The following is a 17,643-nucleotide window of genomic DNA, read 5'->3' on the forward strand; positions in this document are numbered from 1 at the left end:
GTGCAAAACCCATTTGAATGCCCACCCTCCCAACGGCGATCCAATGAAGGTGTGAGGAAACTCGCTTTTGCACTGAGCAAATCTCCCAAATTTATTTGCATCACGACATGATAGACAGAAAGCTCGTCCATTAAATGCAGCGATGTCATATCTGAGAGGCCGGCCTTTTGTCTTGATGCACGTGCTCCAAACCAGTTCCAACAACTCTTAAAAGCCCTGTCAGCAAGGAGCACTGCTTGCTCGTTTCAACTTCTGCAACTTTGCTTGACATTATCAAGGCGACTCTATTGCGTTGGTGCACATCATAGCCTGAACGGGGACAGTGAATTACAGAAAAGGAGCGTCTGTGTAAACCTGTCAATCCTCAGTTCCAAGTGTCCCGACTGCAACAAACGTGTCTTCTGCACCTTTGGGGTGCAGTTGTAGCCTCTGATGGAATTTTGGCCAGTCAGATTGCCTCGTCAGAGGAAATATCTGGCCTGTGGGGGTCTGCTGACACTTGCTGCAGCTGTGCTTGCATATCGTTCATACTACTGCACAAAAAGTGGTAGTGAGTCGTACGTGAGTCGTTTGAGGGCTGCTCTGCGTAAGTACAGTGAGGCCTTCCTGGTGGGGTCCGAGGTCAGCTCTCTGCTGCTTAGCGACTTGCAGAGCTTTCTGAGCTCGGACTCAGAGCAGCTGCCGCAAAGCTTCAGGCAACTGCTGCGGCTGGCAGAGTCCCAGGTATGCCACCGCTAAGATTGAATCCAAGACGGAGTGATGCAGTGTGACATGGTGAGACGGACAAGTATTGCTGGGCTTTGCTTTTTGGGTGCAGTGAATTCCCACTTGTGTGTCTGGATGGACAAGTCACTGGATGTTATGTGCAGGAAGTGCAGCAGTCGACATCACAGCTCGTGTCAGCAGCAGTCCGGGGGGCTGTGGAGGGGGCTTCATCATTAGGCGAGGGATCCAGAGACATGACCACAAAGATTCTGGATGTGTTGAGCAGCGAGCGCGGCAGCAGCCTCTTGACCCTGGCCATCAGCGTCGCATGCAAGAGCTCAACAGATGCATTTTGCTCAAACCTGGCGCAAGCTGCGGCAGATTCTGGGCAGCCTGACATGATGCAGAGATTGCTGCACTTTGCTGGTGAGTGCGGGCCTGCCTCTGCCGTGCTACAGCATTTGATTGTGTTGCTTCTCGTCAGGCTGAGATTGAGACGCTGCTCAAATGCTTGGTTCGCCCAGCATTGTTGCTATTAGATAGCTGAGATTGCATGATTGCCTGTGATCAGGGAGCCGGGAGGGGCAGCAGCTGTCGACAACCAGCATCCGCACATTTGTGAGGGAGGGCATGGAGGTGTACATGGAGAAGCTGGAAGGCACCAACTCATGGGCAGACCTGCTGGCTGCCATTGGTCAGGGCCAAAACAGCGCAGTCATGGGCGGCCTCACGCGCGTTTTCGTGCATGAACTGGTCAACTCATACCTCAGACGGCCCTCCACCACCAGCAGGTTTGCACTGCATACATTCACCAATCTGTGTTTGTAGCTGCCTCTATCGCACCTTTCTGGTACTGAAAAAGAAGCTGTTTCTCACACATCTTGCCACCTTGCAGGACAGTGGTGGTCGAGGAAGAAGTGTATTCAGCGACGATGCAGCCAGAGGACCAGCTGCAGGGGAGCTGTCCTGCTCCCACAGCCCAATCTCATGTGCATCATGCCAGCTGCCGTGAGGCCGTGGATGCCACTGCCAACCTGATCCCTCCTGACATGCTGCCAGGCAAGGGTTCGTGCAGCGCGTCAGAGCAGAGGTTGGGCAAACAAGCGAGCAGCAGCGGCCCAACTGACAGCTGGGCTAATGAGGTCATCCAGGTGATGTGCTGATGCAGACAACGAATGTGCACTCCTTCAGTTTGCAGTTGTCCACTGCTTGTTGGTTGCAGCAAGGGAAGATTCCTGCATGTGTGGAGAAGAATTTCTCCTAAGTAGTCATGAGAGGGTAAGCAGTGTATAAGGTGTGTATGGAACAAAGGCAGGTTGTCAAGGTGCCAGAGGCGAGGAAGCTGATGCTGATGCTGGCAGCCACGGCCACGGCAGAGGGCGTGCGTGGGAGCCTCCTGGGTGTGCGTGATGTGCTGCTGGGACAGAGCTGTGACAGTGTGGCGACAAATGGCAGCTCCTGGCTGCACCTGCCGCAGCAACAGCTCTATGTCCTCATCTGCATTGTCTTCACTGTGGTCCTCTATTTGACAGCCAGATCCAGAATGGAGTCCACCATTGACTTTCAAGGATGAGCCATTGAGACTCTTAGGGAGTCTCTTAGGATACGGCAGTGTACAGTAGGACTGGGATAAGTGCCTCCGCATGTCGAGGCATCCGTTGTGCAGCTCTCAATATATAATTTCATTTTTGAACATTGAGAACTACTTGTTATTACAGTTACTGAGAGCTGCCTCAATATTCTTGGGGTTTTTTCATTCTGAATCAGGCCCTTGTAGCCACTTCACGAGTGGCATGCCATTGGAATTCATGGTGCTCCCCCTGAGAAGCAATTTAGATCTGCTTGAAGCAGGCATTCAGTGAGGCTGCTGCGTAGCCATGTGTTTGTTCCTCAGGAAAGTAAGATTTATAGGAGCAGAAGTCACATGTATGGTACCGTGCATCATCTTGACAGTGTGTACAGAAACCGTGCACGTGGCTAGTAATGTTTTGTTTTTGAACTGGACGTTTTCCTGTCCCCAAGTCGAACATGCCATTCCTCTCTTGACTCTCCTGAATGCCTACACGCAAACTCTGTACAAGTAAAGAAAGCAAGAGCTCCCTCTCTTCCAACCGTTTGTGACCTTCAAGGAAGTTCCGTTTGTACCAGCATTCACAGTGCGAGACCCGCATGGTTGGCTAGCCGTACAGCGCTGTTCTGTTCTGCACAATTCATGGCAAAAGTGCAAGCCACCAGGTGAATGGGAACTCAAAGATCCAGAGCGCGAGCAGCAGGTAGTTGTGCGTGGTCGAGTCGATGCTGTACTGTCGCGCTTCATAGAAGATGATGCGCTTCAGCGTGCGAACCAGCACAATCCCTATCATGGCTGCGCCGTACGCCCACACTGCCCTGAATCCCCACGTCCCTGCACAAATTGCTCCACAATAAGAATGCAGCATTCGACGCGCATGGTACAGCAGCAGCATAATGGTCCCAATAAAGGCTCGGCCCTTGTGTGAAAAGAGGCCTGCGCACCTAGAGTCATGCGTGCCAGCATGGCAATACAGGCTGGCACGAATGGGTAGCCCGCATACGATGCCAGCTCCAGGAAGGGAATCGCAGCAGATGCCCCCAGCACGTACATCAGGGCTTTGAGAACCATCCAATGCACTGCCCAGGCTCCAAAGCCCTTGCTGACCTGCAAATACACAAAAACAATGGATGTCCATGCTCTATTTCGCCAGGAAACAGCCAAATGAAAAATGTATACACTTGTGATCACTGGTACTCAAAAGGATTGCATGTTGGAACTCACCGTGGCATACATGGTGTCCGGGGAGAATCGCCCTGTGACCACCTTGCTGATGCTGGCCAGGAGGCAGCAGGTGCAGAGTGCCATGAAGGGAATGTACAGGTCAGGCGCATTGACATCCTGGCGAGGAGGGAGATATTTGTGGCCGCCAGTGATCTGCGCAACATCGGCAGCCAGGCTTGTGATTAGATCATACATGTCATATCAAACAAGCTCCATGTATGCCGTGGAGCGGTGGCTGCTGCAAGAGGTGGTGGCACTGACCTGCTCCAGCACTCGTGTGTAGTTCCATCGCCTCAGGAAAGGCGCCAGCAGCATCATCAGCTTGTTCCGCACTGCGCATGCCCACGTCATTAAGAACGAGAAGAACCTAACAGAGCGGTCAAGCAGTCCCCATGCAGCAGATATTTTATGCCGGCAGACAACAAATGTCAGCTACATGTAATTCTAAGGAGCTTCTGGTGAAAAGGAGTGTGCCTCACCGTACTCTGAGTTGATGTCAAAGTGATAGTGGAGGAGACCCCCGGAGAGCACGCCTGTCCATGACTGCATGTACTTCTTCCCACTCTCCAGGTAGGTTGCACCCGACTGCCGCAGCATGCTGCTACCCATGGCCATCAGGGGGTCATTGACAGGGAAGGGTGCCTGAGTAGAGCAGGAATTTGTTCAACCTCTTGCTTGGAGAGTTGGCACAATTCCAAAATAAGGTGACAAGAGACATGAAAAGTAATTACAAGAGGACACTTACCTGCGGGTTTGGCATCCCATAAGGATTGGCTTGGGCGTAGGGCGCCTGGGCATAAGGGTCACCATAGGAGTTGTGATTGAATGGAACCTGTTGCCCTGGCTGGCCAGGCACACCAGGCTGTATGGGAATTCCCGGCTGCGCATATTGATGCGGTTGTGGTGGCCCCCGTGGAGGCATTCTATTGTTTCCAAGTCTCAATCACTTAACTTTGAGAGAGTTTTCTTTATACTCCTCTCGTCCTAAAGTCTTTCAGCCGAAAATGAAGCTTGAAATTTTATTTGCAGGCTTCCCGAATCGTTGTGGCAGTTCGTCTGGGCCAAGGATGGGACACAGCTTCACTGGATATCTGATGACTTTGACAATCATCTAAGTAACAGATGGGCTCAATATCTACATCTTGAGCAGGTGCATGGTCAAAATATTCTTGCGCTTTATCACCAATGTGCTCGGTTGCTCGAGCCGAGCCTCACAAATTCGGCAGAACAAGAAACGAGACACAAGGAGAAGCTGAGTGACGGGACGCCATCATGTGCATGCATGTGCAGGCACGAGGTAAATACATTTTCTTCCTGGGACTGGGATCCAAGCAGAGCTGAAGAGCAGCCTGGCAGAAGGAGGGATAGCTTTAACATTCCATTTCTTTGTTGGATTTCATAGCGACTGCTCCACTAACAAAAGAAAACGCCTCCAGGATAGGACATCCTTCTGGGTACTGCCTTGGATCTAGCATTGAGCATCAAACGTGACTAGCTATGCAGTCCCAAGTGGACTATATGTTCGTAGCTGATTATAGAACATATGGCAGTCTTCTTGAGGCCGATCAGACGGCAAGCCCTTTGTGCCTGTGAGCTAGCACAGCAGGCTGTGGCTCCCCGATCTTTGTCAGACAACGAATTTGTGAATTTCTTGAGGACCGCACTTTGCGATTTTGCCACTGAGAGGAAGGGAAAGGACACTGCAATGGGGAACACAAATTCCCACCCTTCACAGGCGCCTGCGGGCGTGAGCCAGCATGAGCACTACCGTGCAGAGGCCAAGAAACATGCAGAACTGCGCAACCAATACTATCAGCAGTCACAGGTGCGGGGTCATGGCCTGGCTGAACGTTTTACTAGCTGTTGCAGGGAAAGTACCAGTTGTCAGATCATTGTGCTGACTGTGCATCAATGGTGGCCCAGGACGCATTCAGGAGCGGGCGCAAGGCAGAGGCGAAAGCGCTGTCGAACAAGGGGAAAGCCGAGGCTGCGCTCATGGAAAAAGCGAACAGGATGGCAAGCGATGCAGCTTTCCAGGGGAACAACATGGGTCGGGACAGCGCCACGATTGACCTGCATGGCCTCTACGTTGATGAGGCTGTGCGGCGCGCACGTGAGTGCATTGTGAAGGCCAGAGGCGAGGTGAGCGGGCGTTCAGTACCAAGGCCCAGCCATCCGCATACACTGTTCTGTTGCATCTGCCAGCAGTGCTCTGACTTCACTAAGACACTGCATAGCAACACTGTTTAGAGCTGAAACCTGGTGTGCGCAGGGCAAAGAGTACCTGGTGTTCATTGTGGGGAAGGGCAATCACAGCGCAGGCGGCGTGCAGAAGCTTAAGCCAGCCATCGAGAAGCTGGCGCAGGAGGAGAGGCTGACATGCATCCCAAACAAGCCCCACGACGGATGTGTCTATGTCATTCTGGAGGGCGAGGGCAAGGTCATGGACGGGCTTGCCGCATTCTTCAAGGGAATCAAATCCCTTTTCCGCAAGATCTTCCACAAGTCTTGAACCAGGGCTGATATTGATGAGTGCCGTTGAGGACAGATTGAGAGAAATCGGCTTGGGACCAAGACATTGAGAACTGCATGAAGGAACAATATTCACAGAACTGGTATTGCCTTACATTGTGAATTCATGTTGCTACTTTGACCATCAGATTTAAGCGTTACAATTACCTTTTCTGAACAATACTTGTAATTGTGCACCCAACGACGGTGAAAACTTTCAATCAGAGAGGCGGCTTAATGAACCCCAGTGTCAAGATTGCTGCTAGTTTAGTACAGATTCCCAAGTGGCTGGTCATGTAAGTATTCATGTTGGCTGCAGCTGTGCCTCAAGCTGTGCTATCCTGTCCAGAAGCTGTCGCTCTCGCTGACTGCCTGTAAACCCATCAAGCTGGAACCCTGGGACGGCTGCAGTCATGCCAATTGCATCCATTGCTTTCCTCATCGCCTGGTCAAGATCTGCATGGGCACACAACTTCCCACTCAGCCAAATTGCCATCCAACCATCACTCTCAACACCCAAAGCCAGTGCGCGCGCTGCTCACCGGCCCACTCAGCACAGCAGATTCTTGTGTATGTGACACTAGCAGAACAGTGGTGCACAGGGGATGCTGCCAGGACATCATACCAGCCCAGTACTGGCGGTGGCTACCCAAACAGGGGCAGCACTGGAAGCCACTTGTATGCAAATCAGTGCTAGGCTTGCAAACCATTGTTATCCCGTAGATGTGGCTGCAGGCGTTCTGCATGCATGCCCTGTGGCCTCTGGCTCAGGGTCTGACAATCTTGTAATGATATTAGTAATGACCACTCACCGGCGAGCAGGTCGGCGGGGTCTTCGATGCCGACGGAGATGCGGACGAGGTCGTCCGGGAGGCCCCGTTGCACGCGCAGGGCGGCCGGGATGGAGGCGTGGCTCATGTAGCAGGGCAGGCTGATGAGCGAGCTGACGCTGCCAAAGCTGACCGTGATCTTGAACAGCTGCGCCTGCTCCGCCACCGTGCGGCTCGCCTCAATGCTGCGCCAGGAGTGCAGCCACCCCAGTCAGACTCATTGTGCCACAGTGCATGCAAAAATTCCGAGAAGTGTCGCTGATTGCTCCACATAGCCCTTTCATGGAGGGAGCCACACAATCTCCAGGAGCTTCAAAGCATGGTCAATCCTTCCAGTGGCCACTGGAAGGGACCCTGGGTCTGCTGGTATACTTAGACCATGACGAATGAATGCTTGATTCAGCAGGAGGAGAGTCAGTGATGCAGATCAGAACACGCGCAGAAGCCATGGTATCTGGGTGCGCGCACCTGCCGGTCTCGAAGCTGAGCAGGGAGCCGCCGCTGGAGGACTGCGCAGCGTGCACAGCGTGGCCCGGGTGGCTGGGGAGGCCCGGGTAGTTGACCTTGCGCACCAGCGGGTGGGCCTGCAGCCAGCGAGCGATCAGCGCAGCGCTCGCCGCCTGCCGCTCCATTCGCAGCGCCATCGTCTTCAGGCCGCGCATGGCCAGCCAGCAGTCGAATGGGCCCAACCCGCTGCCCTCCGCATTCTGCGCACGTCACCACTCCCCCTCTCATCACCACTGTGTCGCTTCCTTACCATTTTTGATGAGGCATTGCTCCAACTTAAATTTGATAAAGCGCTCATGAGCACTGTTGTGAGCTGTGCTCTTATAAGCTTTGCTCTGACAGGGCGCCTGGACCAAGGGCGACAGAATGGAGAAGGGATGTAGTGTTCTGGCGATGGGCGCACCTGGTAGAAGTACACGCGCTCGGCGAGCTCGGGGTCTCTAACGGACAGCAGTCCCCCGGTGACATCAGAGTGGCCGGCGATGAACTTGGTGGCTGATGTCATGACGATGTCAGCGCCCAGCACCAGCGGCTGCTGGAAGGTGGGCGCCAGGATGCTGTTGTCCACCACCACAAGAGCGCCAGCCTGATCCACCACATACCACAGCTGTCACCCCAAGCAGTTTGCACTTCTTGACATATTGTCAGCAAGACACTCAGCAAAGCAAGCGGAGTGGCTGCACAGGAGAAGTGTGGGGGGCTGACCTCATGGGCAATGGCTGTGAGCGCGGCGATGTCGCATATTTGCATGCGCGGGTTGGTGGGCGACTCGAGCATCACGAGCTTCGTCTTCCCAGGGATGATCGCCTGCCGCAAAGGCCTGCATGACACACCATCCCTCCCTCAAAACATGGCACCGCAGTCTTGTGGACACATCATCTTCCTCACCGGCAGCAGGCTACATGCAAGCATGTGAGCCAAGAACACAGAGGAAAGGAAACGTCTGAGAGCTGCATGCATATGGCAGGTGAGGGGGCCGCACTCGGTCTCGGTGGTGGACACGTTTGTGACGGAGATGCCGAGGTCTGGGGCGACGCGCGTGAGCAGGCGCGAGGTGCCACCATAGATGTCGTCGCCCGCCACCACGTGCTCGCCGTTGCGCACCAGCCGCAGTACTGCCGACAGCGCCGCCATCCCGCTGCCAAACGCAAACGACCGCGCCGCGCCCTGCCTCAGCCCAGACCCATGTCAGCCCACTCTCGTTCGCTCAGCCACACCACCAAAGCATCCTGCCGGGTCTCCCTTACAGCTGCCCCGTGCAGGCCAGGTATGCTGCTGGATATTGTACCTCCAAGCATCTCAGTGCCTCAGCCCAGAGCATAGATTGCCCGGAGGCCCTTGTGACAGGGATGAGCGATCATCTACTGTCCTGTGAACAAAGAGGAAAACATGCATGCATTAGTTTTTGCAAGAAAAGATGGCAAAGTCGTGCCTCGAGGTGGGCGATGTGGGCCTCCAGCTGGGTGCGCGTGGGGTTGCCGGAGCGCGAGTAGTCGTAGCGGCCGCACTCCACCGCGCTCACCTGCTCAAATGTCGCCGTCTGGTACAGCGGCGGAGACACCGCCCCGTACGGATCGCTGGTCACTTTGGGCGCATGCACCAGCCGCGTCGCCATCGCCCAACCCTCCCGCCCACCTGGACGCACAATGAGAGCCTCTCAAAACCCTTGCAACACTCACTCATCTCTCCAGGGCACTACAGTGCTGCAAGGAGCACTGCTAATCTTATAATGCCACGGTATGGACAACCTAAGAAGGTGCGTGCACAGATCGATTCTGGTCTGGCTCCTGAAGGAAGTCCCAGCTTGGGCTCAGCAGGGGTGGGAACACACCTGCTGCTCCAAGCCGGGGGGCTTGCGATGTGGAGGGCTGCTCAGACCTGCCTGTATGATTGCTGCCGTTGCTGGAAGGGGTAGCACCCGGCTCCCTCCTGCTTCCGCCAGCGCTGGCAGCCGCGCGCAGCTGCTCATACAGCCTGCTGGACATGGGCACCACGCCAGCCGCCCTGCAGCGCTCTACAGGCATTCCACACCACACCATCAGCCTCTTCATGCGTTTCTAAACAACCACCAATCACATCCCAGGGACACCAGTAGGATTACTTGTGTTTATGCTGGCACCATTATCACTGCGTCCTGCACTGTCCTCTAGTACTCTAGGGTCGCAGGTATGAGCCAGGGAGACAATTAGAGATTTGGATTTATTCTTCACTGCTTGCGTTCTGCACTGTCCTGCAGTACTCCTGTGCAGCAGCACACAGCAGGAGGGCAACAAGAGTGGCGCTGCATACCGGCCAGTTCCGCGCTGCTCTCGCCGGGCAGGCGGATCTCGGCGACGCCCGGGGCCGGCCGCGCAGCCTTGACGCGGCGCAGCAGCGCGGAGACGCGCGAGCTGAAGGCGGCGGCGTCCCCGAGCGCGGCCGGGTCGACGGCGGCCACGAGGCTGCCCCAGTTGCGCGCGGCCGCCTTGCCCACCACCGCTCCCCCCGCCAGCGCCCCCCCCAGAATCTCCACCAGCAACGCGAGCGCGCTGCCCTTGTAAGACCTGCGTGAGGGCCCCCGCACGCGTGCAACCCATCAGCATGCATCCGTGCAGAAACACGTGATCGAATAATAATAGAGCAGAAGCATTACCAAAAGGGCTACCGCTTTCTGAAAATGCTGGAATTGTGTGGCAGCCATATTGATATCCACAGCTCTAAAAAAAATTCTGTGCGATGCCGGTGGCAGGGGGCATGCCTGTCAAAGGTGCGGATGGCGCCGCCATCGAGGATGCTGCCGGGATCTGTAGTGGGCTCACCGCGCGCATCGTACCCTATGTCTTCACCCACCGCCTGACCGCTCTCTTTGGCTTCAAGCAAGCTGTACCTGCATGAAAAGAGACCATTGTGACGTCAAGTCAACAGTCAAACTCTGCTTCTCAGCCCACAAGTACGACTGGTAAAGCCAGGAGGTCAGGAAACGAAGCACTCAAGGATCGTCACCAGGACTGAGCAGACGTTGCCAGGTCCACAATGACGGGACCTCCGTCAGAGGGACACCCAAGCGCAATCGGATTGGTGCCAAAGATGGCCTCCGTGGAACCGTGCGGTGCCACATACTCTGGGCTCTGGCACATGATGATCCCCACCAAGCCTGCATCTGCGATTTGCTCCACCCAATGCCTGCGAGCACATGAGACGTACGATCAGCTGCCATCCTCTCAGTAGACCTCACCTTTAGGCACAAGATTTCACTCGAATTATATTCGTAGAACCACAAAGACCCGCGCACCCCAGAGCGCCTGTGGTGGATGCTGTGTTGTTTATACCCACTATGCCCACACCAGCCTGCTTCGCCTTAGCCACAGCCAGCTTGGTTGCCTTGTGCAGTGCCAGCATTCCGAGGCATTGCTGCCCATCTATGCTTGCGCTCACAGGAGAGTCCTGAACAACAACAGCAGGGCCAGTGCCAGGCGGGATTGCAAAGGCGCCACTGGGGATCTTGATGACCCCTTGGGAATTGCCTCGTAGCTGGGACCACAAGATCGCCTGCATGTCAAGTTGACACATAGTCTCTCTCTTCCCCAGTACTAGTGCAGGAATTCAGCGCAAATGTGGGATATCAGCAGTGGCGATTATCCTCACCTCGACAATCACATCTGTCTCTTCTTCAGAGTATCCCAACGCGCGGATTGCTTGTTCGAGCAGTCCTCTAAGATCGCTGATAGGAATAGCTTCAGTGTCAGACGTAGATGTGGGGCTCAGTGGAGACGCTTGGACACTCTGTCTCCTCATCGATGGCAACTGCGCCCTTTTCGATGACTCTCTGGACCTTAGGACACTGTAAAGATGCAGCCTAGTACTGTGCAAAGGTTGAAGAACAGTGAAGACACGTGCATGTGCTGTAGACAAGACGGTCAGAGAGCAGGTCTGTCCCGAAAGAACACCCACTGTCGTGCGTGATGCCATATCCAATCACTGATATTAACAAAAAGAGTGTTCCTTCTTGTTTTCTTCCCCTTCAGAATGTGCAGCTAGCCGAAGCGGCGGGTGTGATGAGTCATGTGCACGTGTTGCAAAAAGCCGAGGCTCTTTCTTGCCACTTTTGCCTTTTTCCAATTTTCTACCTTGCCAATGAATTAATTGAAGGTCGAGTTCCGACAAACGCCCCACACTTATATCGTTGGTGCCGGAACATCTGATCAGATTCATGAAGCATGCAGCTGAGGCGGGCCGGCGGTGCCATGCGTATGCGGCGGCACATGCCTCCGAGGCCTGAGTGAGGCCTCGAGGCCTGATGTGCACATGTGTGCAATATTGTGTGACACACGTGGCAATGGCGGCAATAATACTCAGCAAGTCTCAGGCGCTGTCAGAGACCTGGGTGTCTTACAGATAGCACGTTATCAGTGTGCGACGGATGAACCCCGGCGGCCTAGGTATATATTCACCTGCAACTCTCATCATGGTGGTGACACCCACTTGGCAAGCAACCATCTACCAATATCTGGCTGGTGCCGCCCACAAGTGTCCCACCAGCACTGGGCAGCGGGGTCAGGACTAGCTGCAGAGCCCACATTCTTGATGGCACATCAGTAATATAGCTTGCTTGGAAAGCAGTATTCATCCACAAACCTTTGTCAATGCCCTTGGAAGCGAGCGTGTCAAATAACAACCTCCCAGGAAAGAAAGTCCCACATGTGTGGCATATCAAATTGTCTACAGGCACATGGTATCAGCGCTGGCTAGCCATGGCGCTCTTCCATTATTTGTGCCTACCAGCACGTCACTCTGCTCAAGTCTGTCCTTGAGCATTGCAACGTATAAAAGTATCAGGGGCAAACACCCCAAACATCACGGCAGAAGCGCTTCATCCGCAGCTGCAAGGCCGGCTGAATGAGCCCAGCTGATCACAGATTACTGCAATGCTGCTAAACAATGCTGGTGGCTGGAACAGATATATGTACCGTATATACGCTCGGCAGATTCCGTCAGTGGCCATTCATAATGACCTGCGCTCCGTGTGACAGCATTGTCTTGCTGGCGTTGTACTTTGTCATCACCAGATCGCATGCCTCACTCAGCACCTGCACAGATGTCCATGCCCACCTTTGCAATCTATCGGGAGCATGCCTCTAACATGACCACTTCAGCAATGCATACATTCAGTGACTTACGCAAGTGAATACAAAAGTATGACCAGACGGTTTTCAAGAACATATCTTACCGGTGGTGTCCAGTGTTGACTCCCAGAAGCTGCGAGTAGGCGCTTTGCAGGATAGCATGACATGTGCTAAAAGTCCTAGTCAAGCACATGTCACAGTCGTGCAGGCGGGCAGGGACTGAGTGGGGGCGCACCTCGAGGGCGTAGTCGAGGTCCTTGCGGGTGTGGGAGGCGGAGATGCAGATGCGCGCGCGAGCCGTCAGCAGCGGCGTGGCCGGGAAGCCCACCACCACGAGCGCCACCCCGCGCTCCCAGCACAGCCGCGACGTCGCCGCAATCTTCCCCGGGTTGAACAGCATCAGCGGCTGCACCAGCATGCGTCGCTCTTTTCAGTCCCCCTCTTCTCCCAGGACAAGATTGCGTCAGAGCCACCATACAACAAGAGCACCCTCACTGCTGCTGTGCAATGGCGTGTGTGATGACCTTCGGAGAGGGGACAGGTCCATGCATCACATTCAAGATATACAGCAGGCAGCCGGAGGACTTCACCATGCAGGCAGTGAGCTTCAGGGGCCTTCACACACATGGCATACATGCAGGCCGCACGAGGGCGCTCACCATGACTGGGGAGTCCCAGTCGCCGAGCACATTGCAGCCCATGTCCAGCAGGCGGCGGCGGAAGTAGTTGCTATTCTCGTGCAGTGCCGCGATCTTGCGCGAGCCGCGGTCCGTGCCGTCCTGGCCGCTCACCACCTGCAGCGCGGCGATGATCTGCTGCGCTGCCGGCGGCGCCATGCTCGTCGCATAGTAGTGCCCTGGCGCCACGCTCCGCAGGTACGCGATCAGGTCCCTGCCCCGCGCGTTGTGCAAGAGTAAAAGCACTGTGCACCAACTCTGCAACCTGGTTGTGATCAGCAAAGCGCCGCTTTCCATGTCAACAGGCAAAATTTCGAGCTGTTTGATGGCACATCAAACTCCCAAACTCTACAGCAACGACAGCTGCATGACAGCGGAGTATGCGAGTGCACAGTGGAAAAAGTTTGGTCTTGGACTCCAGCGAGAGGAGCACCTGTCCCCGGCGATGTAGCCGCCGCAGGAGCCAAAGGACTTGGTGAAGGTGCCCATCATGATGTCCACATCGGCTGGGTCCACGCCCTGCGCCTCGCACACCCCCCGGCCGCCCTTGCCCAGCGCCCCGATGCTGTGAGCCTCGTCCAAATACAAGTACGCCTGGCAGATAACAGTCCTCAGAATTCAAACTTGAAAAAGCTTGTTTGCCAAATGAAGCTTCACTTGGTGTCAACCTGGTGTCAGGTTGACCACAGCTTTCAAGCACATGCCACTCTGGGATATGATAAATTGTACGAAAGCAGCGCTACGCTGTATCGACACAACATCAGCCTTGAAAAGACAATTGGGGGGATATTGGCGTGAGGACATGAACGGCCACTCCTGACGTGAACGGCCACACCTGGCTTCTGTGCAGCATGCAGCTTTAGCTGCAGGAAAAACCAGGACAGCGCACCTTGTACTTCTTCTTGACGGCCACAATGGCTGCCAGCTTGGCAGACTCCCCCTCCATGCTGTACACGCCCTCCACCACGATCAGGATCTTTTTCCAGGGCCGCCGCGTGCGAGGCTGCCCCTCCGCTATAGCCCTCCACAGCACCAACTCCAGATGCTCCACATCGTTGTGGGCAAACACCTGGACCACACCCCATGATGACCCCTCAATTGCGCCTGAAGAATGTGGATTTCTCTGGACCCTGGGGCCACAGATGACCTCTAGGAATGTAATTCAGGAGGTGGCTCACAGGTCCATGCAAAGACTTAGCTCACAGGCGGCTGTCCAGATGTCAGGAGACAGGCTTGCTGGTGTTGAGATGCAGTAAGCTTACCTTGACCTTAGCCCCAGAGCCTCGGGAACCAGCCACAATGGAGGCGTGGTTCAGAGAGTCGCTGATGATGAGGCCGCCCTTGCCCACGAGCGCAGGCAGCACAATGCTGTTTGTGGCAAACCCCATGCCGAACGTCAGCGCCGCCTCCTTCCCCACAAAGTCTGCCACCGCTGCCTCCAACTCCAGATGCACCGGTGTGGTACCTGCACATGACCATGGGAGCCATATTGCCACACAACAGGCCACCTTCTTTCGTGTATCTTCATTCTGGAATGTGAGCTGGTGCAGGCCTGTCTTGAGGGGTGGAGACTCCGATATCTACCTGCATCAAGGCGGGAACTGCACATGGCCCATCCATATGAGTTCATGGCGTCCTGCACACGCGGCGTGCAATACTCGTCTGACGCTGCAAAGCCCAGGTAGTTGTATGAGCCCAGGTTGAGGCAGCGCCTCACTCGACCGGTCAAAGTCAAGGGCCTGCAGCGACACACACAGCTCTAGGCCAAGCTCAATACAGAGCCAAGACAAGGCACCAACCCCAGGGCGCCATGTAGATAAGAGTAGCAATCAAGCACTACTATTTGTCGCACAGATAAAGGAAGCATAAGCAGTTGCTCTCACTTCTGACCAGATACGGCAGTTCGCTCCATGACGTCGATGTGAGAGTCTGGTGCGCTGCAGATCGGTCTGTTCCAACAGTCCTGCATGCAGGAAACAAGCTCAAAACAGCAGGTCTCCGATGCATGCGTGGGGGTTAAAGAATTCCTGCTTTACATGATATCTTACATGTATCCTGTAGAACATGCGCCGTGTGTAGAAATCCTCATAGTCCTGTCGTATAGGAGCATAGCCCTGTGCACAGTGACAAGCTGGTTACTCCATGCAGGCTCTAGGAGGACTTCGATCAATGATGCTGGTCCATGAAATGCCGCTCCATGTTTGTTGGACGAGCCTCTCCAACATTAAGGCGTCCATGCACACCTTTCTCTCTGGACTATATCGCCGCCTAAACAAGTCCCGAATGTGCCCCATGATGAAGAGAATGGTCCAGCTGCGCAGCAACAAAGAGTGTAGGTCTCAGCCCCCTTGAAAGTGCACTTAACACACGTGCACTAAGTAACTTTTTCTATGGAAGTCTTGTCGAGCTGTCTAAGCTTCCACTTGACTGCAGGCAGCAAAGGTAGACTGCTACAAACGGTGTGCGTTGCCAGAAGAGCATTCCGAGCGCACAACAAGGACCAATGAATTTGGTATGAATCAGCCAAAAATACATAGAGCAGCAATATTGAACAACGATAATACCATGCATTTAAAAAGATATTTTGCAGCAGCAGCATATACAGTCTCCAAGAACGTTGCACCACCTGGCCATCGTCGCCAGAGCGACAAAGAAGGGAGGGGATAAGGTTCCATGGGACATCTTGATGAGTTTGTGACGGTACTGTCTGCGGTCACTCTTCCTACATCTTTCAGATCAGGGCACCAACGGTGCAGACTGCTCCATCCTCCACAACAAGCCTTCACCAACTGAATTTCAAGTTCTAAATGCTCGATGCATGAGGTAAGTCACTCGTCGCAGCAAGCAATTACATATGCAGCTGCATGAACCGCATCTGCCCTGGAGAATGCATTGCATTGAAAGACGAATAGCTCTGTCGAAGCTCATAACGTAAGTGGCGGTGGGATAGGCGGTGGTAGGGGAGTTGAGTGAGGGGACCACGGAATTCAGAGCTATGCACGCATGCATTGCAAGATGTGCCGTAGGATGCTGTGAGCAAGCAATGGAGGTTTATGAGGCTTTCATTGGCCCGCAAAAGGAATACTGGAGAGACTGTGAAATTTACTGTTTGATCAATTGATTCATGAACATTGCAATGTATTCATGCTTTAGAGAGTTGCAGGAAACGCCCTTACAAGATCTGTGGTTACTTCGATCAATTCGATTCTGGAACAATCTTGCTGGCCTGCCACCTACAAGCCTGCATAGGAAAATTGCACTGGACGATTGCAGGGATGCTATTGTGCACAATACAAAGAACTGGGCTTGGAGTTTACACAAGGCCCTGCAAAAGCTTGGGTATTCCCTAGACATTGCTTGCAATACTATGGATCAGATCTCTTTGGCCCAGGTTAGACAACAGTTACAGGGTCAATTAGATGCACACTGGGAGAATTTGGCCTTGTGTCCTAGGACCTGTGCAACACAAGGGGCTCGACTTTGTACCTATTAGAACTGGTTTGCTGCTATTCATCCCCGTCGCCATTGTCTTAGGATCTCTGTGTCTGCCACCACGCTTAGACTCTTCCTGCGCTTTCGTACTGGTTGTCACGGTCTTCCAGTTGATCAGGGTCGTTGGGGGAATCGAGTACCTCGCTCGGAACGTTTCTGTCACTTGTGCAACACTCAGGCCATTGGTGATGAACGGCATATTGTCTTTGAATGTCCTGCGCTTCATGATCTGCGTGCTAGGTATGACAGCCTGTTTAGGCCCAGTATTACCACTATGCGTCAGTTCATGTGGCAAGATGATCTTGTACAGGTGGCTCAATTTATCAGACTCTCATTAGGACGCGTAAACACTGATCTAGATACAGTGAACATCTAATCAGCCTTGTTGGCTGGCATGATGTAATGTTTCTCTCTCTCTCTCATGCTTGCATGCAATGCAGCCAATGCGCAGCCAAACTTTGAAAGCTCGGCATGCACTTGCGCATGCCATCTGCTGAGCATGCAGTGCACTATGTGGCACAGGCAGCTTGCTGAAGTCAAAATACACAGGTGCATTGATCGGTAAATGAAAGCAAGGGTATTATCTGAATTACCAGCTGCAGCAAAACATTCACGATGCCGCATGCGGCATTGGTGAGGCACAGCTGTGCAATCAGCTTCCAACAGACAACATTGGGACCAATCCGTCATAGACAGAAAACCTGATAGTCTGCAGGGAAATTCTGGCAGGACACTCTCTGCAGATTGGGGAATGGCAACACCCTTGCATAGCATCGTTATACCGTTATAGATGGCACGCCATCCTGTGTCAGGATCAACCTAGATGGGCCCCAATGAACTGCCGATTATCATGCTCAACCCGCACTGTCACCTGTGCTCCCAAGGCATCACCAACCCAAGCTCGCAACACCGGCCAAGAAAGAGAACAGGTTTGCCAATCAGATATAGCGTCATTCAGGATCGTTTTGAGCTCCCGGCCACTCCTGAGACATGCTGGGCAAAGAAACAAAACAACACAACGCAAA

At 54.0% G+C, this 17,643-nt stretch overlaps 6 protein-coding genes across 6 annotated transcripts; 2 read left to right on the forward strand and 4 right to left on the reverse strand.

Annotated features, from left to right (window-relative positions):
* Positions 1–43: 43 nt before the first annotated feature.
* COCSUDRAFT_83480 (hypothetical protein) lies at positions 44–2,278 on the forward strand (the record flags this gene model as incomplete). Its single annotated transcript, XM_005647010.1, has 6 exons — positions 44–51; positions 597–723; positions 870–1,131; positions 1,277–1,399; positions 1,765–1,856; positions 2,021–2,278. 6 exons carry the CDS (start codon positions 44–46, stop codon positions 2,276–2,278), a joined length of 870 nt encoding a protein of 289 aa, XP_005647067.1.
* Positions 2,229–4,274, reverse strand: COCSUDRAFT_53833 (hypothetical protein). Its single transcript, XM_005646972.1, has 6 exons — positions 4,245–4,274; positions 3,979–4,141; positions 3,761–3,831; positions 3,500–3,652; positions 3,220–3,382; positions 2,229–3,109 (listed from the first exon to the last, which is right to left on the reverse strand). The coding sequence occupies exons 1-6, from the start codon at positions 4,257–4,259 to the stop codon at positions 2,916–2,918; spliced, it is 759 nt and encodes a 252-aa protein (XP_005647029.1). The 5' UTR covers positions 4,260–4,274; the 3' UTR covers positions 2,229–2,915.
* Positions 4,275–4,867: 593 nt separating this feature from the next.
* On the forward strand, positions 4,868–6,210 carry COCSUDRAFT_33535 (DUF1771-domain-containing protein). The gene is made up of 3 exons (XM_005646973.1): positions 4,868–5,324; positions 5,423–5,641; positions 5,772–6,210. The coding sequence occupies exons 1-3, from the start codon at positions 5,205–5,207 to the stop codon at positions 6,009–6,011; spliced, it is 579 nt and encodes a 192-aa protein (XP_005647030.1). The 5' UTR covers positions 4,868–5,204; the 3' UTR covers positions 6,012–6,210.
* A 104-nt stretch (positions 6,211–6,314) lies between these two features.
* On the reverse strand, positions 6,315–8,962 carry COCSUDRAFT_37091 (cystathionine beta-lyase; the record flags this gene model as incomplete). Its single annotated transcript, XM_005646974.1, has 7 exons — positions 6,315–6,466; positions 6,823–7,025; positions 7,309–7,547; positions 7,751–7,933; positions 8,053–8,167; positions 8,330–8,514; positions 8,780–8,962. 7 exons carry the CDS (start codon positions 8,960–8,962, stop codon positions 6,315–6,317), a joined length of 1,260 nt encoding a protein of 419 aa, XP_005647031.1.
* A 325-nt stretch (positions 8,963–9,287) lies between these two features.
* On the reverse strand, positions 9,288–11,163 carry COCSUDRAFT_5658 (putative malate/L-lact; the record flags this gene model as incomplete). Its single annotated transcript, XM_005646975.1, has 6 exons — positions 9,288–9,361; positions 9,637–9,890; positions 10,040–10,213; positions 10,330–10,509; positions 10,619–10,875; positions 10,972–11,163. Coding segments are annotated over 6 exons (1,131 nt in total), but the record flags the coding sequence as incomplete, so codon positions are not given.
* A 534-nt stretch (positions 11,164–11,697) lies between these two features.
* Positions 11,698–15,999, reverse strand: COCSUDRAFT_53835 (PLP-dependent transferase). Its single transcript, XM_005646976.1, has 11 exons — positions 15,753–15,999; positions 15,370–15,439; positions 15,175–15,240; positions 15,010–15,089; positions 14,711–14,865; positions 14,389–14,591; positions 14,016–14,195; positions 13,560–13,720; positions 13,109–13,340; positions 12,685–12,855; positions 11,698–12,413 (listed from the first exon to the last, which is right to left on the reverse strand). The coding sequence occupies exons 1-11, from the start codon at positions 15,806–15,808 to the stop codon at positions 12,318–12,320; spliced, it is 1,470 nt and encodes a 489-aa protein (XP_005647033.1). The 5' UTR covers positions 15,809–15,999; the 3' UTR covers positions 11,698–12,317.
* Positions 16,000–17,643: the final 1,644 nt, after the last annotated feature.

Source organism: Coccomyxa subellipsoidea, assembly GCF_000258705.1.
Source record: "Coccomyxa subellipsoidea C-169, whole genome shotgun sequence".
In the NCBI taxonomy this organism is placed as follows: Eukaryota; Viridiplantae; Chlorophyta; class Trebouxiophyceae; family Coccomyxaceae; genus Coccomyxa; species Coccomyxa subellipsoidea.